General features: G+C 35.7%; 1 protein-coding gene across 2 annotated transcripts in view; it reads left to right on the forward strand.

Annotated features, from left to right (window-relative positions):
* The window catches only part of LOC101708131 (xin actin-binding repeat-containing protein 2), an 87,799-nt gene that overhangs the window by 7,257 nt on the left and 52,746 nt on the right, over positions 1 to 27,796 (forward strand). Inside the window, exons 2-3 of one of the 2 annotated variants that reach the window (XM_013076931.3) lie at positions 17,894 to 18,042; positions 24,985 to 25,122. In XM_013076931.3, coding sequence (XP_012932385.2) covers positions 17,986 to 18,042; positions 24,985 to 25,122 — 195 coding nt within the window. In that variant the 5' untranslated portion in view covers positions 17,894 to 17,985. The remainder of the gene's footprint in view (positions 1 to 17,893; positions 18,043 to 24,984; positions 25,123 to 27,796) is intronic. The other variant, XM_087199883.1, reaches the window with a different exon arrangement.

Here is a 27,796-nt window from a genome sequence, read left to right on the forward strand (position 1 = left end):
ACTGTGCCAGTCTAACTCCCACTCAGCCTGGACCCTATTGTCAACTTTAGCAGCACACCTTCCATTGACCCATTTTCTCATCTGTCCTTACATTTTGGGCTAAATCTACTTCACCAAAGCCAATTCAGTCTTTACTCAATCTGCTTTTTGTGTTCCCATTCCCAAGCTGTCACGTGTGTGTGTGGGAGGGGGTTCATGCACATTCATGTGTTAGACAAAACATCCTAAGTTTGCACATATGCTAATACTCAACAATCATTTTATTCACTTTTAATTGACTCCTTATCGCACTCATCATTTTTCCTGACAATCTCAGACATTCTCTATTTTAGTATACTACTCAAAAACTTGAGAATAAAAATAAGTTTGTGGGAAATTTAGGGAAAAGAGCCATGTGGAATTTGAAAGGTTTTGGCCACATTAGATTAAGATTTAGTTACTAGAAACATACACTGAGTGTAACACAAATGAAACGGAGCTGATGGAGAGTATGTAGCAAGACAAAACATGAACACTGAGTGAGGACAGAGCCCTGGAGGCTATAAGTTGTTGGATGCCCAGAGTTGTGTGCTTGTCACAATAGATGTGTGTTATTTGTGCCACTCACCAACTCCATGCTCAGGTTTGAGGTTTTATAAGGAATGATGCAGAAAGTGCTGCAAAGCACCAGCATTTGGAATTCTTCCTTCTGTGATAATTTTCTCTTAAGTCAGGCTTGGTGAAGTTTATGGCATTTTTCTGAGGCCCAGTACCTCTAGTGAATGGGAACAGAAGCTGACCCACAAATCTACTTTTCTTGGCGGCCTTCCAACACAAGAGAATGCCAGGACACCTTGAAAACCTCCTGAGGTCTCATAAAACAAGGAGGCTAGTGCATCTGATTACATGGTGCTCTAAAGAAAGACGTATGTGTGTGTGTGTGTGTGTGTGCATGTATGTGTGCATGTTGGTGCCTGTACACTCTGTGTGTACTCAGCTCACTGGACCAAGAAGACTAGCTATCTCCCCTGGAGTAAAATGTGACAAGAACATAAATATATTTTTACTTGTAACCCTTTTCTAATTGAATTCTCCAGCTTCGTAATAACAGGAGTTCTGGCAGAAATTAAATTTGGCAGACAGCCCAAAGTTGACTGATTTCACTTTTCAAGCAAACATTCTTGCAAAGTTCTAATTTTCACTTGTTCATGTGGTACCCTGATGAGAATTTGGGAGGATGAGCTGAGTTTCATCGTGGGACACTCACAGGTTCACAGACAGGCATTTATTTTTGCTGTCACCTAGTCCCAACTTTCACATAACTTCTCTGTGTTGCTTAATGAATTCTGTTGCAGAATTTTAAATTTGTTGCCTTCTCTTGAAAAAAGGACTAGGCAAGAGAAGGTAAGAAAATCTGTCAACAGGAACCATAAAAAGATCAGCAATGTACAATATTATTTCGAAACAAAATCATTCAATAAATGCTCAATGGGCACAAATTTTATTTCTGACATGTTAAAGGATAATTACTTTTGAAGTTGGCCATTTTCATCTAAAAACATCAGTTTGTTTCTTGGCAATTCAAAAGTTTCAGTTCCAGGTAATGAATATTCAATAACCAGTTTTACCAAAATGTTAAGGAAAACTCTGTCACTCAGTATCAAAAAAATACACACATACAATACTTTGTTACACCTTACACACACACAAAGAGGGACAGTAAGTCATTCCTGGACGCTGGGGAGAGGTCAACCATGGTGACAATGTACGTGTTGCCACATTGTAAACTGATGAATCAATGAGAGTCTTTGTCTGAAACTATGATAAATTGGATTATGCACTCTGCTAGATTTAGAGATACAAAGCTGCTGCTGAGTTACTGGCAAGTGTCATATTCTGTAGTTATAAAGTTATATTGGCATATTCTATAGTTATAAAGAAGTGTCTAAATTTTTTAAAATAACTTTGAAAAAAATAAAAAGATATTGAACTTTACAGTCTGAGTTTCCTTTCAGGTGAGTCGTCCTAAATTAGTAGTGGGAGATTAAACTAAGTTGAAATCATCACCCAAAGCTTTTGGTGCAGAAAAGATTTTAGGACACTGATAAAGCCTCTTTAAAGTTGTGAATGATGAGTTTCATGTGGAATTTTACAAAGAAGTCCAAGGTATAATAACTTTTTATTGTTTTTTACATTTATCCACTCCATGCTTCACAATCTGTTCTCTTCTCACCTTCTTTTACACTTGAGTTTAAATACCATTGGTCTAGGAAAACTTTCGCGTGCAAGTGTTAATTAAATTCTTTGTTGTTCACAGATGTTACTGTCTTAATGTACATGGAAAAGATTTCAGTTTGAATAACATTTAAAGGCTGATTTTTATACTTCACTCCCTTTTAAAACACATTAAATAAGAAGTATAAAATTATTTCCTCCACTTATGATGCACTTATGAGATTAGGTTTTGAATTTGGGGGAAAGGAAACAAATGGCAATGCCAATTTTTAGAGATAAATAACTGTAAGTAAATTAAGGAATGATGAGACCTACTAACTATCCACTCTATGTGGATCCTAAGCAGGGAAGACTATTAAATTACAGTCCACTCTTTGTACTGTTCCTGGTACCAGCATATCATTACAACTCTGACATCACTGCCTTCTTTTGAAATTACATGCTTCATTTGCATGCCAGAGGTATTTAGGTCATGTTAATGGTGAGAGGGAAGTGCATCATACACATGCACATGATTGACTCAAAACTTTGATACATTAAAATTATGACAGCTTTACTATACAAACATCTTTGATCCAAGTTTTAAACTTCTTGTTTAGAATATGTACAACATTATCCAGTTTCTCTTCCAGTTACAGGAGACAGTAATCAGAAAGAAATATTGACAGTATAAACATTTGAACAAGATGCCAATTATCTTTTATTTTAGAGCACAGTCGAACCTACTGCTTTGATAAGACAAATAATATCCCACAATAATTATTAACATTTCTTCTTGCCATTCATAGTTTATCTTCCTACCAAAATTAAATTATTAAAGGCAATATTGTTTTGAATATGCTCAAGGATTTGTATAAAATTTTTCCAAGTATATTACTACTTTGAAAAAGTTAATTTATCTCCAGAAGAATAGGTTATTTACTAAACAGTCTTGCATTATTGAAGCATTTTTACTTTTCTTCTTGATTACTTAACTTTTCTAAATAGTGTTCAGTAAAAATGTATATGAAATTTAAGTGGTTTCTTTTCTTTGACAAAGTTTGTCAGTCACTACATTGAAAAGGAACCAAAAATCAAAGTATGCTACAGTTTGCGGATTTAGAGAAAGCATTTTAAATAAAGATTTACTTACGATCATTAAAAAGAGTTTGTACAAAACACTCAATCATAAATGTAAATGTATTGTATACCTAAAATGTACCAATTAATGTATAAATTAAAAAAAGAGTTTGTATAAATTCAGGGACCAGATTTCTCCAAGATAAAATTGGATTGATTTAACATACATTCTATTATTCAATGGAAAAAAGTGATTAGGAGAACAAAAGCTGCCATTATATGTCTAATTTGGTTAAAGTTAGAGGTCTATGATTTGAGCTTTCTTTTAATATTCTTTGTTCTAATAATGTCGGATGCTCACCTTAGGAGAAAAGTTAGGAAGCAGGTGAAGAATTGAGAAATTCCTAAAAACAGATGCAGACACTGGCTGCTCCAGGATCTTTCACCACAGAAATATTTAAGTAATAGTCAGTAAATGAACTTTCATACCTTTATGCTCAGACAACTTAAAGATGGGCATACTAGAAAGTTGTTTTACAGGGCTGCAAATCACTCACTCTATTTCATAGCTTCTTACTTTTGATCTTTGAATACTAACAGCATACTCAGAACAAATTAAACAGCTCAATACGCATGAGCTAGCTCCACGTGGAATTTTACAAAGGTTGTGAGAGACAAAATTTGTAATCGTTTTTAAGGAAAAGATAGTGTACATGGGTCATATCCATCTACCAATGATCTGCTTTTACCCTTGAATAAAATCATTCTCTGTGCATTCTGGAGGATCCAGGAGTGCTGCAGTCTTAAAGAGAAAGCCACACTCCATGTGAATCATGGATTGACCCTGGGACTGTCTCCAGGGCTGAGGTGATGAGCTCATTTGCTCCTCTTTCTCAAGTTTTCATCTGAAAAATGGAAAGAAGTAATTCCTTCACAGCCATCGGCCCCCGAGAAACTACATCACCCAGAAAGTAGAATTTGAAAAATAGAGAATCCCAGGGAAATTTAAGAAAAACAAGAATGAGAAAATGTGAATTTTTAAAAAGTAGTGCACTGGGAGACAAAAGAGTAGAAAAAGAACTCGTATCAAAAAGATAGCTCAGTAAGAGGTAGAATAATGTAGAATGATAAGAGATATTGGAATTTTCTAGAACAGAGAGTTTAGAAAGAAAAGGACAGAAGTCAATATAAATAGAAACAGTACTCAAATAGAAAGAATACCCAAATTCAAAGTAACCAAATACAATAATGCCTTCTTATGTAGAGGTACTTTTTCCCACAATGTCAAGTTTTGCAACATAGGAGTACTTAAAGCAGCATTATAACAAATTATAAATGATATGTAGGTTCCTTCTCCATCCCTTGGGCTGGTAGCTAGAAGGGTAACAAGGACTCAGAGAGGGGCCTAGTCATTATTCCCTGGGCTGGTGTAGGAAAATTCACTATACCTACCTTTGTCCTCAGAGGCCCCATAGGAATTTTTTAATGAATAATTTTTTGAGTGATACTTCTATGATTTTTATGAAAAATACATAGAGCGGAAGAAAACATGAAGACTCATGTGGAGAATAAAAGAAAAGATTTGTCTGTAAGGTGTAATATCCTAAAGTGATTTTCATGAACTTTACACTTTCAGAGGACACTCATGTTGCTTTCTAGTGAAATACTGGCAGGTCATTCTCTAGTACCAAACACCAATAAAGCAGTACATTGAATATCGTATACATTGATGGTGACTTTTTTCTGTTGTATATTTTTTTCTCCAATATTACAGCCATATGAGTAGGGCTATGCTACCTTCCTTGCCCAATCCTACCTAGAAATTATCCAATCTTTCATGATGTGCTGTGCTCTCTTTTTTTCAGGCATCATGGTAGAAATTTGGTTTATAAAGAGAAATGAAATAACCTCTTTAGAGGAGAGAAGGCTTTAGATTCACATGGATGAGAGTCAAGTCCTGTCCTTGCTACTTACTGGGATTGAAATTTGGGGCAATACTGTACTTTAAAACTCCTTAACTTTGGAAGGTAATCCAAGTTTTATTATTTACTATGTGGATAATAAGCTCAAGTCTTTACTTTAAAAAGATTTCATTGAATCTTAACAAGTAACTGCCTCAATATGTTCGATTATCATTCCCATTATATAGATATGTAAGAAGGAGGCTTAAAGAGGTAAGTAACTTGCTCAAAGTCAAACAGTAAGTGATAAGAGGCAGACTAGAAATTAGGCACATGGGTCCAGAGCTGACCATTTGTCCCTTGTGAGTCTCTCTTCAACTGGGCTTACAAACTTGTCCTGGAAAAGCTCCCATGCTGGTGGAAGAAGAGTAAGGGCAAAGGGACTTACAGATGCACTGTATCACTTACCACAGTGGGAAATGTAATTTTTAAGTGGTGGAAGACAAAGTAGAGTGAGCTGCTTATTGCTGAGGGAAAGGGGACTGGAAGAGAAATTCAACTCCTCTAAGGTTACAAGCGACATTTTGATCCTTTCAGTCTGACTGAACTTTATTCATTTTAATCTGTTTTCATCCCTATGCAAATAAATGTGGTTTGGGGGAATGGTGGACCTGTGGAGTGCTTACCACCCAGTTTCTCAAGATACCCCAAATAAGCAGGGTTTGATTTGGAACATTTTCAGACCTGCTGGCTTCGTCAGAAGGGCCAGAAGGCTCTCTAGTGTTTGTCTTTCCTTCTCCTTTCAAGTGGCTCATGCTAAATATAAAGGTGATTAATTTGTCCACAACCCTGAGCAATATGATTGGTGAAGAATATATAGGAAATAGATGTTTGTCAAATGAATGTATGATTAAAGCCCCCAGAGGAAAGTGTATCAAATGCCCTCAGTGTATACAGGGGGACAGACCTAAAACAGGGGAAGCTTGAATGGAAGCACCCTTCTACCATCCATCCCTAAGAGCAGAATAGGTCACTTGAAAATGAAATCAGGGGCCGGGGATTTGGCTCAGTGGTTTCGCCGCCTGCTGCGCAAGCTGAAGGATCTGAGTTTGATCCCCGGCACCAAAAAAAAAAAAAAAAAAATGAAATCAGTAGCCCATGCTTTGCATTTTTCTTCTTTTCATTCATTCCTCTGTTCCTTTGGATCTATATCAAACTGTTTCTCAAATCTGACCTCTCTAAGGTTCAAAGTTTGTATATATAATGGAACAATTTACTTTTATTTCTAATTCTAATCACAAGTTTATAAGAATGAAAAAGGAGCCGTTTAAAGCTATAGAAATTTAGCATATGGTTTTCCTTTGATTCATCTCTAGATTACTCTGACATAAATATTTAGAAAATATCTATGTGTAAATATTTAGGAAGTGGAAAGGAGGATTTGTAACCTTAATTAAAAATTCACTTGGAAATTAAAGTGTTATATTTTAGGGCAAGTACGTCTACCCAAAGAGATTGTGTGGAGTTCAGTAAACTTGTATGCAGAGATACCTGCAGGCTCTACCATTTTTTAAATTGGACTTTGTTTTGATCATTACTTCTTCATCAATAAAATGGGAATAAACCACCTAGCAGATATGGTTGCTAAGAGAATTAATGGTATAATGTATGGAAAATGATTAACACATAATAGATATTCATTAACTGATGGCTACAATTATTATAATGTGATATGTCTGATTAAGTTAGAGAAATGGCCAATAAAAGATTTATGCTGTAAAAATATGCATCATCTACAGATATTTAGTGGTTCTAATTTATCTGACCATTTCAATGAAACTTAAATTATTTTATTTAGTTTTATTGATTTTTTAACTGGCCAATTCTCTAAGCTAAGCAATTAATTTAAAGATGTTTAATACTTATAGAATTAAATCTTCAAATATGCCCAAACTAGCAATACTTTTATACTATGATTATCAAATTTCTGATTAAACTCTATTCATAACTGTTTTACTACCAGAAGTACTTTCTGTGAGCTAAGCTGAGCTGCAGAAAACAGGTGACAATTCTATAGAACAAGAAGTTATTATGATTAGGAAAGGCAATTCTGTTATTTATAGAGATTAGAATCTAAATGGACACTTGAGTTATATATATAAATAGGTGGATATTTCTTTGGGCCATGTCAAGTAATTTCAAAGATGTCTCCAACGTCCAGTAGTTGGTGCATATACAATGGTGTCATGTGGAAAAGCTGGAACTGAAATATACCTTAAGAAAAATCTACTGAGTAGTGCTTTCTGACTTGGACAGATTTATGTATATGTACCAGTGAGTATTTATATTAGTTTCCCACTGCTGCTGTAGCAAATTATCATAAGAGAAGATCACATAAGCACAAAGTTATATTACAGTTCTGGAGGCCCAAACTCCAAATTGTTTCATTGCACCAAAATCAATTCAAGTTATTTCCAGAAGAGTTAAGGAAGACTCTGTTTCCTTTGGGTTTGCAGCCTCCAGGAACTGATTGACAGTATTGATTCTTCCACCTTCAATGTCAGCAGTATTTCACACAATCCTGCTCTCCTGTTTCTGTCATCACATCTCTTCTCTCACTCTTGCTCTCCTGCCCCTCTCTTTCTCTTATTAGGACCTCTATAGTTACACTGACCCCCTCCTGGAGAATCCAATATAATCTTCCCATCTCAAGATCCTTAACTTCATCACATCTGCAAAACCCCTTTAACATGTCAGGTAATATACACAGGCTCTAAGGATTAGGGTATAAAAATGTTTGGGAGAAAGAAAATTGTGTCTTCCACAATGCTCCATCTCAACTTCTTCCTATGAGAGGCAACTAGCTATGAATGATCTCTTCCAGTATCTGGTGAACGAGGAGAATGGTGGTTAGGGAAGATTTAGTAAGGAAGCAAGCTAATCCTTTTCTTCATCATGAGACATATGCTTTGTTAATGAATAAACCACAGCACAGTAGTCAGATGAATGGATGGATTGTGGAAAAGGTAACAAGTGTATATACATTTTGAGGAAATAGGAACATAAGATTAGTTTAAGAAAGCGACTCTGTTCTTGCTGGAAGGATGCCACAAGATAGCTTTTACACTATGATGGCAGGCGTTCCCATAGTTTTACTTCTTTGCCCTTCATTTCCATGTTTATTTTTTTAAATCTGTGAATTAATGCAGGATTGTGCTCTACACTTACTCTTTCATTTTATTCTCCATTTATATCTTAATTTTATAATATTAAAATGAGTGTAAGAATATTTGAAACTCAAATTGATTACAAATTTAACTTGGCAGCAGCATTTTAAATATTTAAAAGGGATGAATTTTCTTATTAGCTGAGGGATACGCAAATATTAAGAATTATAGAAAAATTTATTCCTGCTAATGGCTTCGAGCCTATGATATGTCTATTGGTATGATAGCCTGTGCACAAATCCAAACCTGTTATAGGTCATATATTTAGTTGTGATAGAATTTATTTCATCACTCTCTCAACTCAATTCTAAATCAATTTTCCAAGTAATAAACAATTGACTTCTTTATAACACATCCAGGATAAAACAGCATGGCTACTGCTGTGTCACTGCGAGCAGGCTGGGATTCTCACAAATGATATCTGGGATTTCTGCAGCTCTGGTGCATCCAGCTTGGTTCTCTTGGAGGGAGCTAAATTAAGGCTCCTTGACATGATCATAGCAAATTTCAAAGAAAATATTAATTAAATTCTAGTTTTTTCCTGATAATCAGTTTAAATTACTATTCAACCTTATAATTTTTTGTGAGTTAAGTATATATGCTACATTAGCCATTTAGGAATTTTTAAAACATTTTTATTATATAAGCAGTTGATCAGTTCAGAACAGAAAAAGGCAGCGCTTTCTTGTTTGAACTTAGCTTCGTTTGTTACCTGGGGAAGGTAACTGTTTTTTAGACACTTGTGTTTCTTGAGAAGCAATGTAGGATTGTAGTTAAACTATAGGCCCTTGGAGTGTAATGCTTGGCTTCCTGTCCAGCTCACTGGCACATCAGCCACCTGTCCTGGACCAAGTTATATAACCTTCTAGATCTCTGTTTTCTCACCTATAAAATGGAGATCAAAAGTACAAATAATCTGTACTTCTAGTGTGATTAAGAGCATTAAGCGGACTAATATCTGACACAGAATGTTTCACCTGTCAATCATTTTCTAAAGTCTTTTATCTATATCTCAAAATATTGGCATTTTCTGAATTGCCAGTTAATAATTGAAAATTAACTTATTTACTAATTGCCACCTATTATAATTATTCCATTTTAGTTTTCCTTTTCTCCTAGAATTTTATAAGATTGTTTATTTTGAAATCTTGAATTTAGAAAATCCAACTAAAATCATTCCATGAACTACTTATACTTCTACAAAGATTTTCATCACTTTAAAAAATATTTCACTTTTTAGCACAACTGGTTCTCTATCTGCTATATGTTGTAAGGCCAGGATCTCTTAAAGTTTTCCTCAAAATCATTATCCAGTTTCTCCCATACAATTTCTCACTAATGCTGCAGTTTCATCATTTCTGCATCTTTCTCTCTTAGGTAGATTCACATGACCAACTCCATCATTCAGTGCAGAATTTTCTTTTCTCAGGTTGCTTTCCCTGACACCTGTCCCACTGACATTCCGGATGGATTATATCCTCCCCATGGGCTCCCAACTCACCTGGTGTAAACCAGGAAAATATCAGGTTATGATTCTGATTCTCTTTCTCCTTCTCTCTCTCTCTCTCTCTCTCTCTCTCATATCAGATGAAGGCTTTGGAGGATAGTGAATATGTTTTTTGCTTTGTGTAAGTAAAATATGATTAAAATTAATGAAAAATCTTTATTCATTATATAATTCAAATCATTTAATTTTGCAATTTCATCTGTCAAAGGTGGAAGAAGATATGGTAAAGTTACTCACCCATCAATTTCTCCTTTTGATTGTTGGTGGCCTTTTTATGTCTCTCTACTGTACTAATCAACAAGTAGTGGTCTAAAATTATTATGGTTTTGGAGTAGGATAATATCAATTGAATGGTCCTCTATCTCATTAAGTATAATTTGTTCTTATAGATAATTTGCCTGAACAGACTGTAGTCATAATAACCTTTCTTCATTTATATTTGCCTGATATTTTTTTTTTTTTGGTACCGGGGATCAAACTCAAGACCTTGCACTTGCGAGGCAGAGGCGGTGGGTGCCACTGAGCTAAATCCCCGGCCCTTTATTTTCTTTTTAAACTCTGTTTTACTTTAGGCTTATTCCTTGCCCATAACATATGGTTGAACTTATTTATCTGTTCCTTTCAGTGTGAAGTTTGATCTATGATTACTTGGATAATAAAAACATTTGTCTTGGTGTGTACCTTCATATCAAAGTATTATATTTTTCAAGGATTTGTTTTGCTTTTCGGCTGTTTTTTGTTATTACATGGCCTCTGTTTGACTTTTTGTTGCCTTTTCACATGGTTGTCAACTTAAATTCATACAAACTCTTTGTTTCACAAACCTAAAATTTCAGCAACCCACACTGGTTCTCTAATTCCCTTCAATGTTCAGTATTGTAAAGAAACATTCTAAAACCATCTGAATTTTGTTTCTTGATCATAGCAACTCTTATGTCTGTATAATTATAACATTTTTCATTTTTTTGAACTTGAAATATTGACAAGTATTTGTCAATACATTGATGTGTTTAAGTTTATTCCAAGTTTGGAAGATATTTTCAATCTATGCCCAAATTTCATTTTCAGCAATATGTTCCTCTATTATATCTTATTTATTCCACGCATTCCCCAAATCTCACACTGCAATGCTTGTAATTTACATTTTGCCATTTTCCATTTTTGTCATCTTCTTTTATATTCTTGCTAATGTTGTTGATCTTCTTTTTGCATCATATATTAATCTATTTGCTATCTTCAATGTGTATTTTAATTCTTCTAAATACTTTAATATCCCTAGTCCTTTTCTCTTCTCTTGCAACTCTCTCGACTTCTGATTACACTTCAGTCAGTAGAAAGTTGGATGTGCCTTTCCTCTGTTAAAATGATAACTTTTGGGGGTGAATCTTCCAATGCTGAACCAACACTGCCATCCCTATAACAAAACCTCTTTCTACATCCTGCCAGATCTGACTTCTAAGAGTTTGTTTTGTTAAACAAATTTCTATCTATGTTCATACATTTTTCTTCTATTATCTTTATCCAGTTTTAGGATTAGCACAATGTTGAGTTCCTAAAATGAGGGGAGAAGGGTTCCTTCTTTTTTCTGCTTTAATTGTCTGATATAATTTATCAGTTAAAATGCATATGAGCCTGCTGTTGTCATATAGGTAGGTTTTCAAGCTAGGAATATACTTTCTTTAATAGGTGCTATTCAAATTTTATATTTCCTCCAGAGTTAGTTTCATTAGTTTGTCTTCCAAGGTACTTCTTAGAAGTTGTCAGATTAATTTCAAAAAAGATTTTTATAATATCCTTTCTATATCCTTTTAAATTCTGTAAAATCTGTGGTAATGTCTCCTAGATCTTAATATTGTAATTTAAAAAATGTATAACTGATATTGTGTAACAGGAAGAAAAGGTCTAAAAGAGCAGGGGAATTGGGAGGGGTGGGGAAGGCAAAAAAGGGAAAGGAAAAAATATGAGAAGAGGAAAAAAACGGAAACAAGGTCTTTGCAAATAGGAAAGGGTGGAGGAAGTGAAGGGAGAGCAAGGGAAGGGGAAAAAAAAATAAGAACCAAGAGACTCATGTAATGGTACAAGATCCCAATGATGAATGTAACTGTATTTTATAGCAAAAATGTACCAATAAACTTAATGGGAAAAAAAAAGAAAACTGGATGTGGCTAATATTAGATTCCTGACCCATGCACTAACAAGTAGTACTAGAAGAAAAAGTTCACAGTATTTTCTACTTTATTTTATAGACATTTGCATAATCTATATTGAGAAAAAGAGAGAAAAGAATATGATGATTCAAGAAATCTGTAAACAATGTTAGAGTAAGGCAGTTCTAAAATACCTCATATTGGCAGGTTGTGGTACATGCCTGTAGTCCCAACACTTGGGAGGCTGAGGCAGGAGGATCACTGTGAGTTCAAGGCCAGCCTGAGCTACACAGCAAGACCTGGTCTAAATAAATGAATAAATTAAAAAATAAAATAAAATACTTCATATTTAATATTTATCTTTCAAACAATGACATCAATTATGTTGTTATATAATTGTGTTTTTCATATAGGTTTATCCAGAACTAGGGTATGGGAATTATGTCTTCCACATTCAGAAAATAATAAAAAATATACTTAGATTTCTAAAAATGTAGCCAGGCATGGTGGCTTATAACTGTATTCCCAGCACCCTGGGAGGCTGAGGCAGGAGGATGGAAAGTTTAATCCTGGTTAATTTAGCAATTTATCAAGAATCTGTCCCCAAAAGGGGTACCGTGGGGAAAGCAGTAAGGAGGGATGGCTAGGACTAGTCAGTGTGAAGGTCCTGTGTTCAGTTCCCAGTACTGGAAAAAAAAAAAGCTAAGATGAAATATGGCTCCAGCTTTAGAAATAAACTAGTGACAAAGTGCTAGATTATGAGATCTTTGACACTTTAGGAATCTTCTACATGGGCATTTTTCTTATTCTGATATTACTTTTTGAGGAATATGCTCTCTATATCAAGCTGTTGACATTTATTTCAAAATTGTTACTCTAAAAGCTCTTAGGGCCATACTTATAACTTATTTCAGATTTTTAGATAGTTGTTTTATGAGCTATAAGAATAGGCTTGTCACTTCTTAATGTTGTATGAACATAGCATCTTTATTTGCTACTGAATTCTAAATCTGAAATTTCCTGAAGGAAATGGTTAGGATGATTCATAACAAATGTAGCAATGACCCTTCTGAAATGTCTTGTGGTATCAATCTATGTATATTCTCAATTCTCTTTTAAATAATAGAAGTTGTGAAATTAGAAAATTCCAGAGTATGTTAGTTACATTGACTATTTCTCATTGTTATTTTGTGTCTGACATCTAAGAGCTATTATTTTATCACTTCCAAGAAAACACAGAAGGGTAGCTGTGCAGTCTCTTCTATGACTGATTGCAGATATGTGAATAATTTTCCAAGAAAGGAGAATTCTGCTTATAAATATTGTACCACGGTGCTTTTTGGGTTTTTTTGGGGTTTTTTGTTTTTGGTACCGGGGATCGAACTCAGGTCCTTGCGCTTGCGCAGCAGGCGGCGAAACCACTGAGCTAAATCCCCGGCCCACCACTGTGCTTTTTAAAAATGCTTAAACATTAACTCTCCAAAGAAAGTAAAATTCAGGAAGGCATAATAAATTTTTGTACCCTGGGAAAATTTTATTGATTGATTGATTTAGTTTTTTTTAAATGATAGAAAAAAGTCTCATGTTTCAGGCTTGGGAAAATAGAATTCTAGTCATATGGTGTCTTGTTATTTAAGAAAATAATAATGACCCAGGTGTAGTATGGTGGCACAGCCTGTAATTCCAACTACTCAGGAGAATGAGGTAGGAGGATGGAAGGATCAAAGCCAGCCTGGGCAACTTAGGGAAATCCTATCTCAAAATTTTAAGCAAAGTAAAATAAAAATAGAGTTCAGATACAGCTTAGCACTCCCTGATTTAATCCCTTCTGCTGAAATAATACTACTACTAATAAGAATAATTATGATGATAATAATAATAAATTGGGTCTATTTAATTTACACAAGTATTTATATTAAAAATTATAATGTAAATCTTTTCCATAAGAATCTCAGAATCCTTATAAAAGACATTCCTGCCCCAACCCATACAGCATAGGGTTCAAAGCCTGAGAGAGTGGTGGGAGATGAAGAAACTTGAAAAATACCAAGAAAGAAGAATACATACCGAAATTATTCTTGAAAGATGGGACCAGGTGGAACCATAGCCTGAAGAGCTAATGGCAGTCTGCAGTCAAGCGGTCTCTTTATTTACAGTGTAAGACAAACAGGAAGAGAAGGTCAGGTCTGGTGATCAGGGCACGGACAGAAAGGAAACAAGGAAGAAGGATACATAATGTAACTGTCTCCTGGGGCTGTGCCATCCAGGCGCTACAATGTTACACAGTCTGTTTGACTATCTAGTCTGTGGAGGAGAAAGGGAGGAGGGAGTTGGGAGGAGGCAAAGAGTCATCTTCAGGCTTGGCACTTGGTACGTTCCTGCCTTTGATAGCTAACTATTGTCATGATAACAGATTGCAGTTTTCAGTATTTTATTTTTTCTATATGTTACTTCTGCTTCATGGAATGTATTTTATTTCACAGAGAATATTTTTAACAGCTTACCAATTATATTTGAAAAAAAGAATGCATAAAAACATTCTATATTTAGTGTGTGATGGATTCTAAACGGGTCTGAGTTACTTTCTAGTGGCTAAGACAAAATACCTATCAGACATCCACAACTGTAAGGAAGAAAGCTTTATTTGGGCTCACAGTTTGTAGAGGTTTCCTGCCATAGTTGGCTGGCTCCAAGGCAGGTGGCATGGGAAAGAAGAAACAGCTCATAGCATGGCAGCAGGAAGCTGAGAAAGGGATCAAGGGAGGACGTTGGAGATAAACCCATCCAAGCCATGATCTCAGGGCCCATTTCCTCCAACCAGGCTTCACTCCCAATCATTTACTATAAACTCATCAGTGGACTAATCCATTGATGAGTATTACAATCATGATCCAAGCCCCACATATGAGAACATGAGTCTTCCGAGGAACATCTAAGTAAAAAACATGACACATGGCCATGCTGTCATCTCTGGGGCTTCTGAATTTCTTTGGATTCTTGTTTACTTATCTGCACAATGAATTACCTGTAAACTCCAGAGACAGGAAACATCTAACAATATCATTTTGCCATATTAATATTTATATTGCTTTCAAACAACATAATCATATGGAAAATTTATTTTTCCTCTTTTCTTTTCCACAGGGCACTTTGACTTTTTAGCTTATCCCTCTCTTTTGTTTACATACTGATCAGTGTCATCATTCTCTATTTTACTATAGGTTCTATGTGACAGCAAGCATCCTTATTTTTTCTCCTGTCTCTTTTCTCTTTAAAAAAATTATCTTTTTAAAAAAACTACTCATTCAATACTGCTCATCAAACTCAAATCTACCCAAAATTTTTGAAATAGGGCATTATAAGGTTGGATCTCTCACATTACTCTCTTCTTCCCCAGAGTGCCTAAGGGAAGGGCTGTCCTGTCAACCCTGGAAATTTACATCAGGTATTATATGCAACATGTTAGGAGCCTATGGGTGAACTCCACTAGAGTAAGCTAAGCAAGAATCACTGCCTTGTTTTCCCCATGAAGAAACTGACAAATATTGACTTAGAAGTTTAGAAAACAATATGGATACAGCTCCATGGTTCGGATAAATTTTTTACTTGATGACCCTATATGAGTTTGAAGTTACTGATGGGGAAAAACATAGAGAAAAGTAAAAATAAAGTGTGGGGACATATAAAAACGTTGAGTCTTTTTCATAATCAGACTAAAAGACCTGAGCAATGGAATCCAAATATCTTAACACTGAAGTCACTGATTTCTTTAACCATAACATTTGATATTTCCAGTACCTTATAATATGATAAGAATATTTGAAAAATAAATACTATGTGTAAATTGTAGCAAAAATAAACAGTCTGAGTTTCTATGAAGATGAGTAAAAGAATAGCATTTCTGAATAGTACAAAAAATAAAATTTATATATTAATGTAAAAAACCTTTAGAGAGCACATTCAATTAAAACTATGTAGAGTTCATTTACAATAAAGCAAGACAGTACTGTTGAACATAAACTGAATATTTCTGGGTAGATATATTTCTACATGGAAATATAGAAATATCTTTTCTATATGGAAAAATCTCAGTGATTAGTAAGAATTTCTTTTTATCAAGATTAATTGGAGTAGTGGACTTTTGTATGGATATGAAGTGTGGATAACAGATGAATTTCAAAGCTAGCTAATATTTGTTGGTGCAAATGTATCACTGTTGTACAATCATAGTGTTCACATAATACAACTTCTTATTCTATTATATTTTGTGTTTTTGATAACATGTGAAATAAACTATTTTTATAATTTTAATTAAAACATGAAAATATTTATTTGAAAGAGAAGTCTATGAAACAAATATTCAGGAAGGGACTGAAAATGCAAATGATTTTATTTTTTCCTGAGCCAGAGAAATTGCTCTCAGCTCTCATCATATATCTACAACTTGAAGATAACAATAAAAAGGCAAATGATCCACTAAGATGGTTCAGTGTGGAGGCTGAGGGTTGAGGAGAAGCAGGGAGTGGCCTGGCTTTCTGCTACCCGGTTGTTTGGACCTTGGCTCACAGTGATTACATCAAACCAACCTAAATGATAAAGTGTACTGAAAAGCTCTACTCCGTGAGTCCCAGATGCTATTGTCCCTAACAGTGAAAGTCAGGGGTCCATGGACAGATGAGAATGTATGGTACATAAACACATACATATGAACATGTGTATACACCTGTGCCAGCCACTGATTGGTCCAACAAAGAGCTCTTCAAATGACTTTGGAGTCAAAATCACCTAAAGTGAAGAGTAAACCATCAAGCAGAATGATAACATAGCAAGGAACTCTAATTTAAACAAGAAAATCTAGCTTTGAGACCAGCCTTGGGACATATAAGTTTAATAACTATGGAGAATCATATAGCCATGAGGGTCCTTATAATTATATTCTCCAAACCTGTGCCTAAATATTTCACATCAGAAAATACTTAAGCATGTTTTTCCTTACCCCTAAAAGGACTGAACTCTTTTGAGTTAGACTCACCAATCTCTAAAATCTTTCTATTAACTATGATAATGTGATCAGGAAAATATTCTTTTGCTATTTTCCAGTTGTATAATTGCTACTACCCTGTATTTTTGTCAGGTAGATGGTTTAAATGGGAAAATATCAGACTTTCTGAAATGAGTGATTACAAAGCTTATTTTAATAATACTATTACTTTTTCTTATATAAATAAAGGGGAAAAAATCCATGGTCGATAATTCTCGTAGCAGTCACATATTTTAGCTAAATCTATTACCTTTAGGGTTAGGGGTTGAGGAGAGAATTAAAGAATGATTTTTAGACTTGCTAAAGATTTAGTCTAAGCATTTCAAATCTGCCACTTAGGAATTGTGCAGTTTTGGTGAAGTTTTTAATTGTTATGAACTTCTATTTTTCGCTAAATAAATTGTAGAGAACAATAGCACCTACCTCACAAGGTTGCTAGAGAGGTAAATTAGATAATGTTTAGAGTATTTAGCATAAATGCAACATAATGCTTGAGGAATATTAATTTTTAACATTATATATCTATTAATACATGGTTATTTCCCATCAAAATAATTCCAGGAGTAGGAGGGAGGGGCAATTGTTTTATATTTACATAAGCATTTGCTCCTACACAGTCATCTTGTAGCTTTGCTTGAAAGTTTGAAGAACAGAGGGTGACTGTGAAACATTAAAAATAATGTGACACATTGCAATCTGATTTTTGATACTATTTTGAATGCCTTCCCTATTTATAAGGTGATGCTTTGTACTTTTCAAGCCTGCCACATAGATGAACATGCAGCATTTTCTTTCAGTGACTGTTGGCCCTACTAAGTCCAAAGAAGACAGAGCTTCTGGAAGCGAGGGCGAGTCCAGTCTCCAGGAAGTGGTCTCCCTGAAGGAGCGGATGGCACAGTACCAGGCAGCTGTTTCCAGGGGCGACTGCTATAGCTTCTCAGCTAACGTAAGCTGCTCCAGATGCTTTTCTTTAGCCAATGTGCTTGCTATCTGTCCAAAAACTATCCTCCCTTTTGCATGGCAAGAATAATACTAGGCAGTGGGATAAAGTCAAAAGAGAATAAAAATATCGTGAATCAAATTCCAACCTCTGAATTTAGCCACCAGCTGTACTATTGGTTATATTAACTTAAACTACCATCCTAACCTCTCTCTAAGCTTCAGTTTCATTAAGCGAAAAGGGGGAATAATCACCTACCACATAGGGTCTTGGTGAGGAATCAAGGAGGTAATTTATGAGTAAGCCATAAGGCACTGTTCAAATGTGTTATTATTGTCATCATTATCACTTAACCTATAGCTATTCTCTTCAGGAAGGTTGGGAATTAATTTCAAATTTTAATAATGTGAGTTTGCATGCTGCCCTCCTTGGTCTCATATATGGTTCATTTAAAATTTTCTGGCAGTATAATTTCTTTTGCTTTTTTTCTGTATGTGCTAACTCCATTAGGAGAGGCTTAATCAACATAGAAATGAGAGAGATTAGCTATGTAGGCACTCTGCTAAACCAATTAGGATTACAGGAAATGGCAGGATTCAGTAAGACCACCAATTTTTTTGAGCCAACACATAATAAAGTCACATTCAAAAGAATTTGCTGGATTCTGTACCCTTCAGCTTAATCGAATATAAGAATATTCTTTTATAATTATATTCTCCAAATTAGCCAAGCTGTATTTGTGTGTGTGCATGTGTGTGAAAGAGGGAGCAGGGAGGGAGGGAGGGAGGGAGGGAGAGAGAGAGAGAGAGAGACCCAAGATATAGTATCTCAAAAATAGCTACTCAACATTCTTTACAAATTAGAGACAAGACTGACTGTGCCAAACTCATTAACAATACTGCAATTCTAGATGACATTTAAGTTTTTACATAGTCATTAAAATACATTGTAGACACACCACTGATTTAGAATGAATACACAGAAATGACATCAGTAATTTACAAAACAAGTAATACCTCAATGCCTCCTGTCAGTCTTCTTAGCGAGCACCCCCTGCTGGATTGTCCAGGAACTTCACTGAAAAATTGTTTTCTAAACTGGAGAAAGGATTCTTGGGAAAACAGCAGATTTGATTATTCCTGGTTAAAGACTGATTGTTTAGCGATCCATCTTTCATTTAGGAAGATTTAGATACTTCCAGTTTCGCAAATAATGTGCCATGAGACAAATTGGTATTGGTATAATTTGTATTAAACAGAGAAAGCTTAAAATGGGCAAATAGGTAAATTAATCTTATTACTTAATATGAAATTTAAAAATCAATGCTAATCTGAAAGTAGAAATTTCATAATAATAAGGAATTTCATAATCCTGTTATGTCCCTTTTATTTTCTGCCCATTTTATCGACCAAAAATCTGAGTTTAAATTACTTTTAGGAGATTATACAATAAGTCAAGTTAAGTTCCTAGGTTTTGATGTCAGTAATTTTTAACTGAATTCTCAGCATTTTTGGCCTCAAAAGTATCCAATTCTGTTTGACTTCAAGTAAATACTGTGATAAAGAAGAGTATATATGTAGTCTCACAGGAATCTTGCTGAATACGTACAACAAAGAAAAACTAATTGCCTTGTTTAGTGATGCAATTGCCTTGTTTATTTAAATGAAGTGTTCATTCAATAACCCCACAAACACACAAAAAAATTATCAGAACTACTTGTGACTGAATCTCTGTCTGCACAATTAACCCAACTATTTTAAGTGCAAAATCTAGAAGTCATGGATTTAAACCCAAAGTGAATCTAAGATATTTTAATCATGTTTAGATAGCTAGCAATGATTAGTCTCATTATCTCATACCAAGTCAAATACCAATTGGTTGGAGAGGGAAAGAAATGTTTGTTGAGCAATGAATTAAAGTGTCAGATTCTGTGCTGTTATTTTATTCTCTTTATCTTTTTAATGCTAACATTAATCTGTGTGAAATATATTGCTATGTCCAGCATATAAAAAAGAAGGTTCAGGAACTCTAGACCAAGATTTTGTCAAGCTTTGGATTAGAATCACTATCTGTCCAACTTCCAAAATTATGTTATTTCTATTAGGCCAAGAACACATCTTTGTAAACAAAATTGATGTCTGTGCAATATATTTACCTAAAGTTTAAGTATTAGATATTTAAGCTGACTTGTTATTATTGATGTATGCATTAGATCCCAAATCTTATTTCCAAACTAAAGAATAAGAAATAGAATAATAGTAAACATAAAAAGGTTTCACACAAAGCAGTCTCAATTATGCAGCCATTAATAATAACATGAATTAGTTGGAATATTTAGAATATGGTGTGATTGTTGTGACATGTCAACTTGACTTGGGTAAGAATTGTCTAGCAGATTAATAAAGCTCTGGATGTGTCTGTGGATGATTGACATGTAGGGTTCAAACTGAGTATGAAAGACCCACCTTGGATCTGGCTCGCACCGACCGATAGGCTTGTAACCTGGATGGAATAAAAAGGGAAAGAAGAAGGAAGGAGAAGTTCCAGTCTTTGCCATTGCCTTGGTTATTCATCTCCACTTGCTTCAGAATTCCAAGAGAGATCCTTCAGCTTTCCAACATGGAATTACTGCTGGACTCTGCAGTTAGCTCCAAGCCTGTGAACTTTGACTGGGTCCTCTAGCTGTCCAGCACACAGACAGAAATTTTGTATTCTTTCACCTCTGATCCCCTGACTTCATAGGTAGACATTGTATGCTTACTTAGTAAATCCTTTATATAATCATATATACCTTATATTAAGTCTGTTCTTCTAATAAACTCTAACTGATACAAATTTTAGCACTGGAGAAGTGGGGACACTACTATGATACTACCTGACTATGTGGTTCAGAAGCTTTGGGAAGTGGTTCCCAGAAGGAGTTTAGAAGGCATTGGAGATGCTAACCGGAGAAGCAGGTGTAGAATGCTGTAAACGGAACTTGAGGAATGATTCTGTGGTCAGAGCTCAGAAGGACAGAATGCTGATAAAAATGCAGATGTAAAGACCAGGTCCAAGAGAATTCAGATAGGAACAAGAATTCCACTGACAGATAGACTCCAGGCCATGTGTGTTATATCCTGGCAGAAAATTTGTCTACTTTTTTAATGTCCCTAGACTAATGTAGGAAACTGAAAATAAAGGCAGTGGACCAATTAATATGATAGAGGAAATTTCAAGGCAGCCCAACATTATGGCTGTGGCATGGGTACTATCAGGGGCTTTGGGGCACATTCATACTGAAAATTGAGAGAAAAAAGTCCATTTTAAAAGTTGTCAGGGTTTTGTTGTTGTTGTTGTTGTTGTTGTTTGTACCAGGGATTAAACTTGGGACTTTGCACTTGCAAGGCAGGCAGCAGAACCACTGAGCTAAAACTCTGGCCCTAAAATTTGTCAGTTTTGCCATAAAGAAAGCACCCACAAAGATGGAGCAGAGAATAGCCTGGTTGCTGAAAACAGAAGCATTAAAAAGAAGCCAAGTACTTGGGATCAGGGAAATAGGAAAAATGGCTAAAGGGCATATCAGGAATCAGCAACATCTCACCTTCTACAGGAGCAAAATTGCAAAAGTGAAAGACTGCCTTGAGAATAAAGACCCAGGCCACTGCTCAAGAATTGCTGCCCTGGGAGTTGATTTCCCTGGGAGTTCATTCATAGTACTCAATCATCTAGGCACTTAGAAGATTCTACATCCATGATATAAGGGAGCATGGCTACTGCTTGAGCTAGTGCTAGACCATGGCATCATCTACATGGTACTGGTTTTACAGGCATGCAGAATGCAAAAGTTGTAAGGTCAGGGAGATTTTTACTTAGATTTCAGAAAAAGGCCTGGGAGGTGAGGCACTGTGTCCCCGAAAGGGCTGTGTGTGAAGCTCTGAGAGTGAAGCCAAAAGTGCAGCGGAGACTCCGGGAAATTGGATAAAGCAGGAACATGGAATGTCTGAGGGAAGTCAAAAGGATTAAAGCCAGCCTAAAAACGCCAGCAATGCTATATGAATCACCCAAGCCATTTAGAGTTCCATCACCACATCATGCCCCAGGTGCTGGAACATGGAGCTAATGTTTATCCTGCTGGGATTCTGTCTTGCTTTGTTCTCATTGCTTTCCATCTCCCTATTTCTCCATTTTGGATTGGAAATGTTTATCTTGTGCCATTGTATCTTGGCAGTGTTTAACTTCTTTTTGATATTTATAGGGGCTCACAGCTAAGAGTTTGCCTTAACTTTCAGGGGAAATTTTGAACTTTCACTTTTCAACAATACTGGAATTGTTAAAACTTTGATGACCCTTAGAGATGGAGTAAATGCATTTTGCATAAAGAGATGTGATGCACCTTTTAGGGGCTGGGGCAGAATGTTATGGTTTATATCTAGATATCCCCACAAAGAAAGCCTCATATACTCAAAGGTGGGGCTTTTGGAATGTGATTGGATAATGAAGGATTTATAGCTGACTGGCTGTTAGCAGGTGGGGATCAGGTTAGAAGAGGTGGGTCAATGGGGAGTGACTTCGTAGGGTTTATCTCCCTCCCCAGCTCCTTCCTTAGCTCTCTGCTTCCTGGATCTATCAAGTAAGCAGCCACTCCTTCCCCATGTCCTTGTGCCATGCCATATTGCCTTGGAGACAGCTGACTATGGACTGAAACATGAGCCAGAATAAACCTCTCTTTGAGTATTTTGTCCCAGCCACAAAATAGTGACTAAAACATGGTGCTAAAAAGGCAAAAATCACATGAGTGACCTCGTCTGAGCAAGGCAGAGACACTCCCGCCTGGCAACTGACTTCTTGACTAAGTCCTGTGTTCTCACCAGTGTGGACCTTGCTCCACAAGCTGAGCTCAAGGACACCTTAGTGCTGCCATCCACATCTCAGAGAGTTTCTCTCACCTGGGTAGATGAGTTGCAGTTGTGTCTGGTAATACCAAGGGCAACAGAGGCAGGGTGAGCATTGCTCTGAAAAATAACCAACTGTATACACTTTTTCCTTGTACAGTATGATCCAACTCCTAAAAACAAGGCTATAGGAGCAGAGGCATGGCTATATCTGGGTTTTAATTTATTTAACAGAAAGGAGACAACCTGTCCAGGATGGTAACTGATAGTTTAGTGAAAATACACTTACTAGGAAAGTATCCAGTTCTTAACATAATTACTGAGGCTCATCAGATTGATTTGCAAATGATTTTTACACTGTTTATAGTTGTTTGAAACAATAAGATTCTTCTTAACAGTAATTACCTAAATTCCTACAATTTAATACTTTTCTATTAATCTGCATATGTTCTACCCAGGAGAGCCCCTTATGTAAATTAAGGGGCAGATGGGATAAAATAAATATTGTGGCTTTAATTCACCCTTCCATTTCTTTACTCTGTCTTAACTTTCAAAAGGGATATCATGCTTTCTTATGACCTTTATGTGTATCAAATTTCAGTAATTGACTAGAACTTAAAGTATATTGCAGAATTTGATAAAATATGTATCTAGTATATAGAAATATACAATAATATCTCTTCTTTTCCATAGAGCAGATAGTTTTCTAAACTATCTGATAGTCCACAGAAATGGGGAAAGGTTATTACCTCGGTAATTCAGCCACCTGAGCATTCACTAGATTCAGATTATCCTGTATAGCAGTTCAGTCTCCAAAATTCTGGAGTAGGGGAAATCAAATTCTAAAATAAATGCTGTATTTCTAGCTTCGGTTTGAGAAACTGCGTATTCCAGGATCCCAGGTGTCCCCAGTCCATGGTTTGGGAATCTCAGCTCCCAGGTTTCCAATTTCAAGGCCTTAAGGCTTTTGGGGTTATGTCAGGACAGAACCAGACCTCAGGAGACCTGCTGTGCTTTGAAGAGTTGCAGTATCTCCTCCCAGCTGCAAGCCGACTTGGAAGCTTCCTGGAGAGAGGGTTGGCTTGGGTTCCATGCTTGAAAGTTATCATCCCATCTGGGCTTGAGTGCCTTCTGTGCTCTGGGGTGCACTGAATCATCAAAACCAGTCCCAAGCCACTTCTGCACTGCCTGAGAGGGCATAAGATCTGACAGGATTCTTCCTTGCTCTGCAAGTTGCTTCTACAGACATGTAATGGAATCAGTTTCTTCATCGGTAAAATGATAGGGATAGACTGGACCTTCCTAATGTTAAAGCCCTGATTCTGACCTGGATGAGACACCTGGATGAGCCAATCTGGAGTGATGTCACAGTGTTCTTCTGCCTATTTTTTGAGGCCAATGATTAAGGCAAACAAATGTGATTCAAGCTTCAGTGCCAACATTCTCATGTTATAGTAATGAAAACTAAACAAGATATCTCACTTTCCCTAAACGTCCATTTCTTTACTTTAAATTTTGGATAAAAGGTGTCCATGTCTCAAAGAACACTGTATATATAAAAATCACCTAGCCCTATACCTTAAACAACTGTTATTATTACTGATATTAATATTTTTACATAAGGGATGTTCTGAGACACTTTATTTTGTTCATCCTTAATAATGTAAATAAGTTTTGGGGTCAAAAACACCTTAATAATTATTCTTAATGTTTTGCTTATAAAGGTATTTTAGATTTTAACAACCTAATGGTGTGCAAAAATTGAACCCTTTATTCTAATATCCACTATCTGCTAATACATTATTAGAGAAATTCATTTTAATAGGTCTTATTTCCAGACATCAAAATTTATATGAAAGGAGAATTAAGTCAATATTTTGAAAATTCTTCTGACTTCAGCTTGGAGAGAGTACTTTTATTAAGGAGTTCAGGAAATCTGTTGAAATAACTGTGTATGCTAATATATTTGTAATATACTTCTCATCAATAATTTCCTACCATCACAAAAATAGCTTGAGAATCCCATTCTGTGCAGATGTAAAGATTAATTTTCCTTTTTAAAAAATTATCCCAGATGATGGAGGAACCAGAAATGTGCACAGTGCCTGGTGGTTTGGCCAAGGTGAAGAAACACTTTGAAAAGGATGAAATTACTACTTCCTGTGATACCTTTTCTCAATACCAGTACCAACACCAGCACGGAACTGAGCAGGTAATACCACTACGAGTGATGGATAAAGTCATGTATGATTGAATTGCTCTCACCAGTGTAAAACTCCTCCTTCTTTGGTGAACATTTATTTCATTATTCATTTTTAAAGTGGTGTTATGCAGGGTACAAAGGCACATGACTATAATCTCAACTTTTCTATAGGCTGAGGCAAGAGAATCACAAGTTTGAGGGTAGGCTGGACAACACAGCAAGATCCTGTTTCAAAAATAAAGATTTTTAAAAGCCAAGCCTGGTGGCGCATGCCTGTAATCCTGGCAGCGCATGCCTGTAATCCTGGCACTGCGGGAGGCTGAGGCAAGAGGATTGCAAATTTGAGCCCAGCCTGGGCAATTTAACAACTAGTGAGACTCTGTCCTCCCAAAAACAATTTAAAAGGGGCTAAGAATGTAGCTCTGTACAAAGGCCCCGGGTTCCTTCCCTAGTGCCACACACACAAACTTTTTTTTTTTTATCTCTAGAAGTATAGCTCAGGGTTGGAGTGCTTGCCAAGCATGTGTCAGGCCTTGGGTTCAATCCCCAATACCTGAAAAAATTATTTTTAAAGAATTTAGAAAATTGTCCTCAAAGCATATCCATGTGCTGAGTTATATACTTGGAACATTTTGTTCTATGAGCCATGTTGGAATACACCCCTCTCAGGTTTCCGTGTTTCACACAAAACTGAAAATTCAATAGCCTATGTTAGTCAACATGTGAACAAATGCTGAATGCAATATTTATATTGAGCCTTTGCTTCTAGGTTGTAATTCATGGCAAACTATTTGCTTAGTACTTTGCACAGATTAAATGTGAATCTCTTTATTGTGGGAGTTTTTGTTTCCTTTAAAATCATTAAAAATTGAGTACTGGAACCCAGATGTTATATAAAACTGCATAATGAAACTGCTAAATGGTATATAAAATTTCCCCTTTTTATTACTTCATTATCATATATCACCAAATATTTTCATCAGATATAAGGATTTTTGAATGTGAGAATCTAGGCAATAAAACTCAGCAGATGGAGTTTGATACTTGGGAAATTTGTAATTTCATTGGAAACTGATATACTTAGGGCTATATTTTCTGTGAGAAAGGAAGTAACTGGGGTACGGGAAATAAAAATGTACTTAATCTTTTAAAATTCACAAGACATATATAGTTGCCTGCTTTTTTTTTAAATGAAGCCAATGGCCATTACGTGTGACAAGGAAAAAAAGTCGATCATTTCAAGTAGAATGATTAAAAATGTAATATATGAACTCTAATTTGTTTTCTTGTTCTACTTTTCTTGAAAAGTGAAAAATGTACAGTATAGCTAGCTCAATAAACTTATGGCAGTACTTCTTCCTAATGCTGCCCAAGGAAACATAATATGAATAAGAAATTGAAATTGAGCTTACCTGTAATCTAGTTTAAATGTTATACAGTAGTCTTTGAATTAACTATAGATGTATGTGGGTACTTGAAATTGATAAATAATATAAAATAAAATTATGGTAGTAATTTAAGTAAGTTCTACATAGAAATATCAGTAATGTTTTTGTGGACCCTTTACTATGCAGAGGAGCAGTTTGGACTTTGGAAATTTAGATCCGAGTTCAGCCACCATCTCTGCCACTTAGCTGCTTGCTGAGTGAATAGACAGAGGGCCACCTTCACGGGTGTGACTTTTGAAGTTACATAGGGACCTTCATGCTCAGAAGGACTTTGACTTAGTTTAACACTGTGGTTTCTCTATCTTGAAATTCTCGGTAACATTTGTACAAAAGACCCCACCTTTTCATTTTGTGGTGGATTGGGCAAATTATGTAGCTAACACTGCATAGACCAAATCTCGAATTCCTTCAAACTTTAGTTTCGGGTGAATAAGGCAGGGAACCTGATGAGTGCTTTACTTATCTCATGAACTTATTGTGGAGATGTGAGGTGTGATCAAAACATACGGTGAATGTTTAAATTTTTGAACATCTATTACCATAAAAGATGCATTCCATAAAACCATTCAAAATATCCCCCTACCATGATCATAATTATCCCATAATGTTTGCTGCTTTCTGAAGCAGTTCTGGAAGTTCTCTTTAGTGAGTGTCAGAAGTTATGAGCAAAATTGCAGTGAATGCAGCTGCCAAGTGCCATCCAATGCACAGGCAGGTATAAAACATCACAATTTGTCCTCATCACAAATTGTCCTTTATTCACTGGATCTGGCTCTGTGTGACTTCTGACTCTTCCCCAAAGTCAAAATGACCAAGAAAGGTAAAAGTTTTGAATGAATTCGGGCCCTCGAGATAACCACAATAGCACAAATAAAGATACTCACAAAAGATAACTATCAAAATTGCTTCAGGAAGTGGCATGAAAGAAGGGATAAATGTGTTTGAGGCAAGGGGGGATTGTTTTGAGTGTGATTAATGGTACTATGTGTTTTATTGTAACAAATATTTTCATTTAACTATTTACCATATATTTTTATCACACTTCATATAATACGACAAAAGGGAATTTATGTGAAAGTATCATTATCTAGGCAACTTTGTATCAGTTAAGACTTTAAAATTGCAAATGACAGAAAATCTAACCAAAAGTGGTTTAAACCAAAAGGGACATTATAAATCCACAGAATTGCAATTTTATGGAAGAGAGGTTTTATTTAAGCTCTAGTGATGTATCA

Source organism: Heterocephalus glaber, unplaced genomic scaffold (genome assembly GCF_053883595.1).
Source record: "Heterocephalus glaber isolate CG9 unplaced genomic scaffold, H.glaber_assembly_v1.0 deba00000347, whole genome shotgun sequence".
NCBI classification, from domain to species: Eukaryota; Metazoa; Chordata; class Mammalia; order Rodentia; family Bathyergidae; genus Heterocephalus; species Heterocephalus glaber.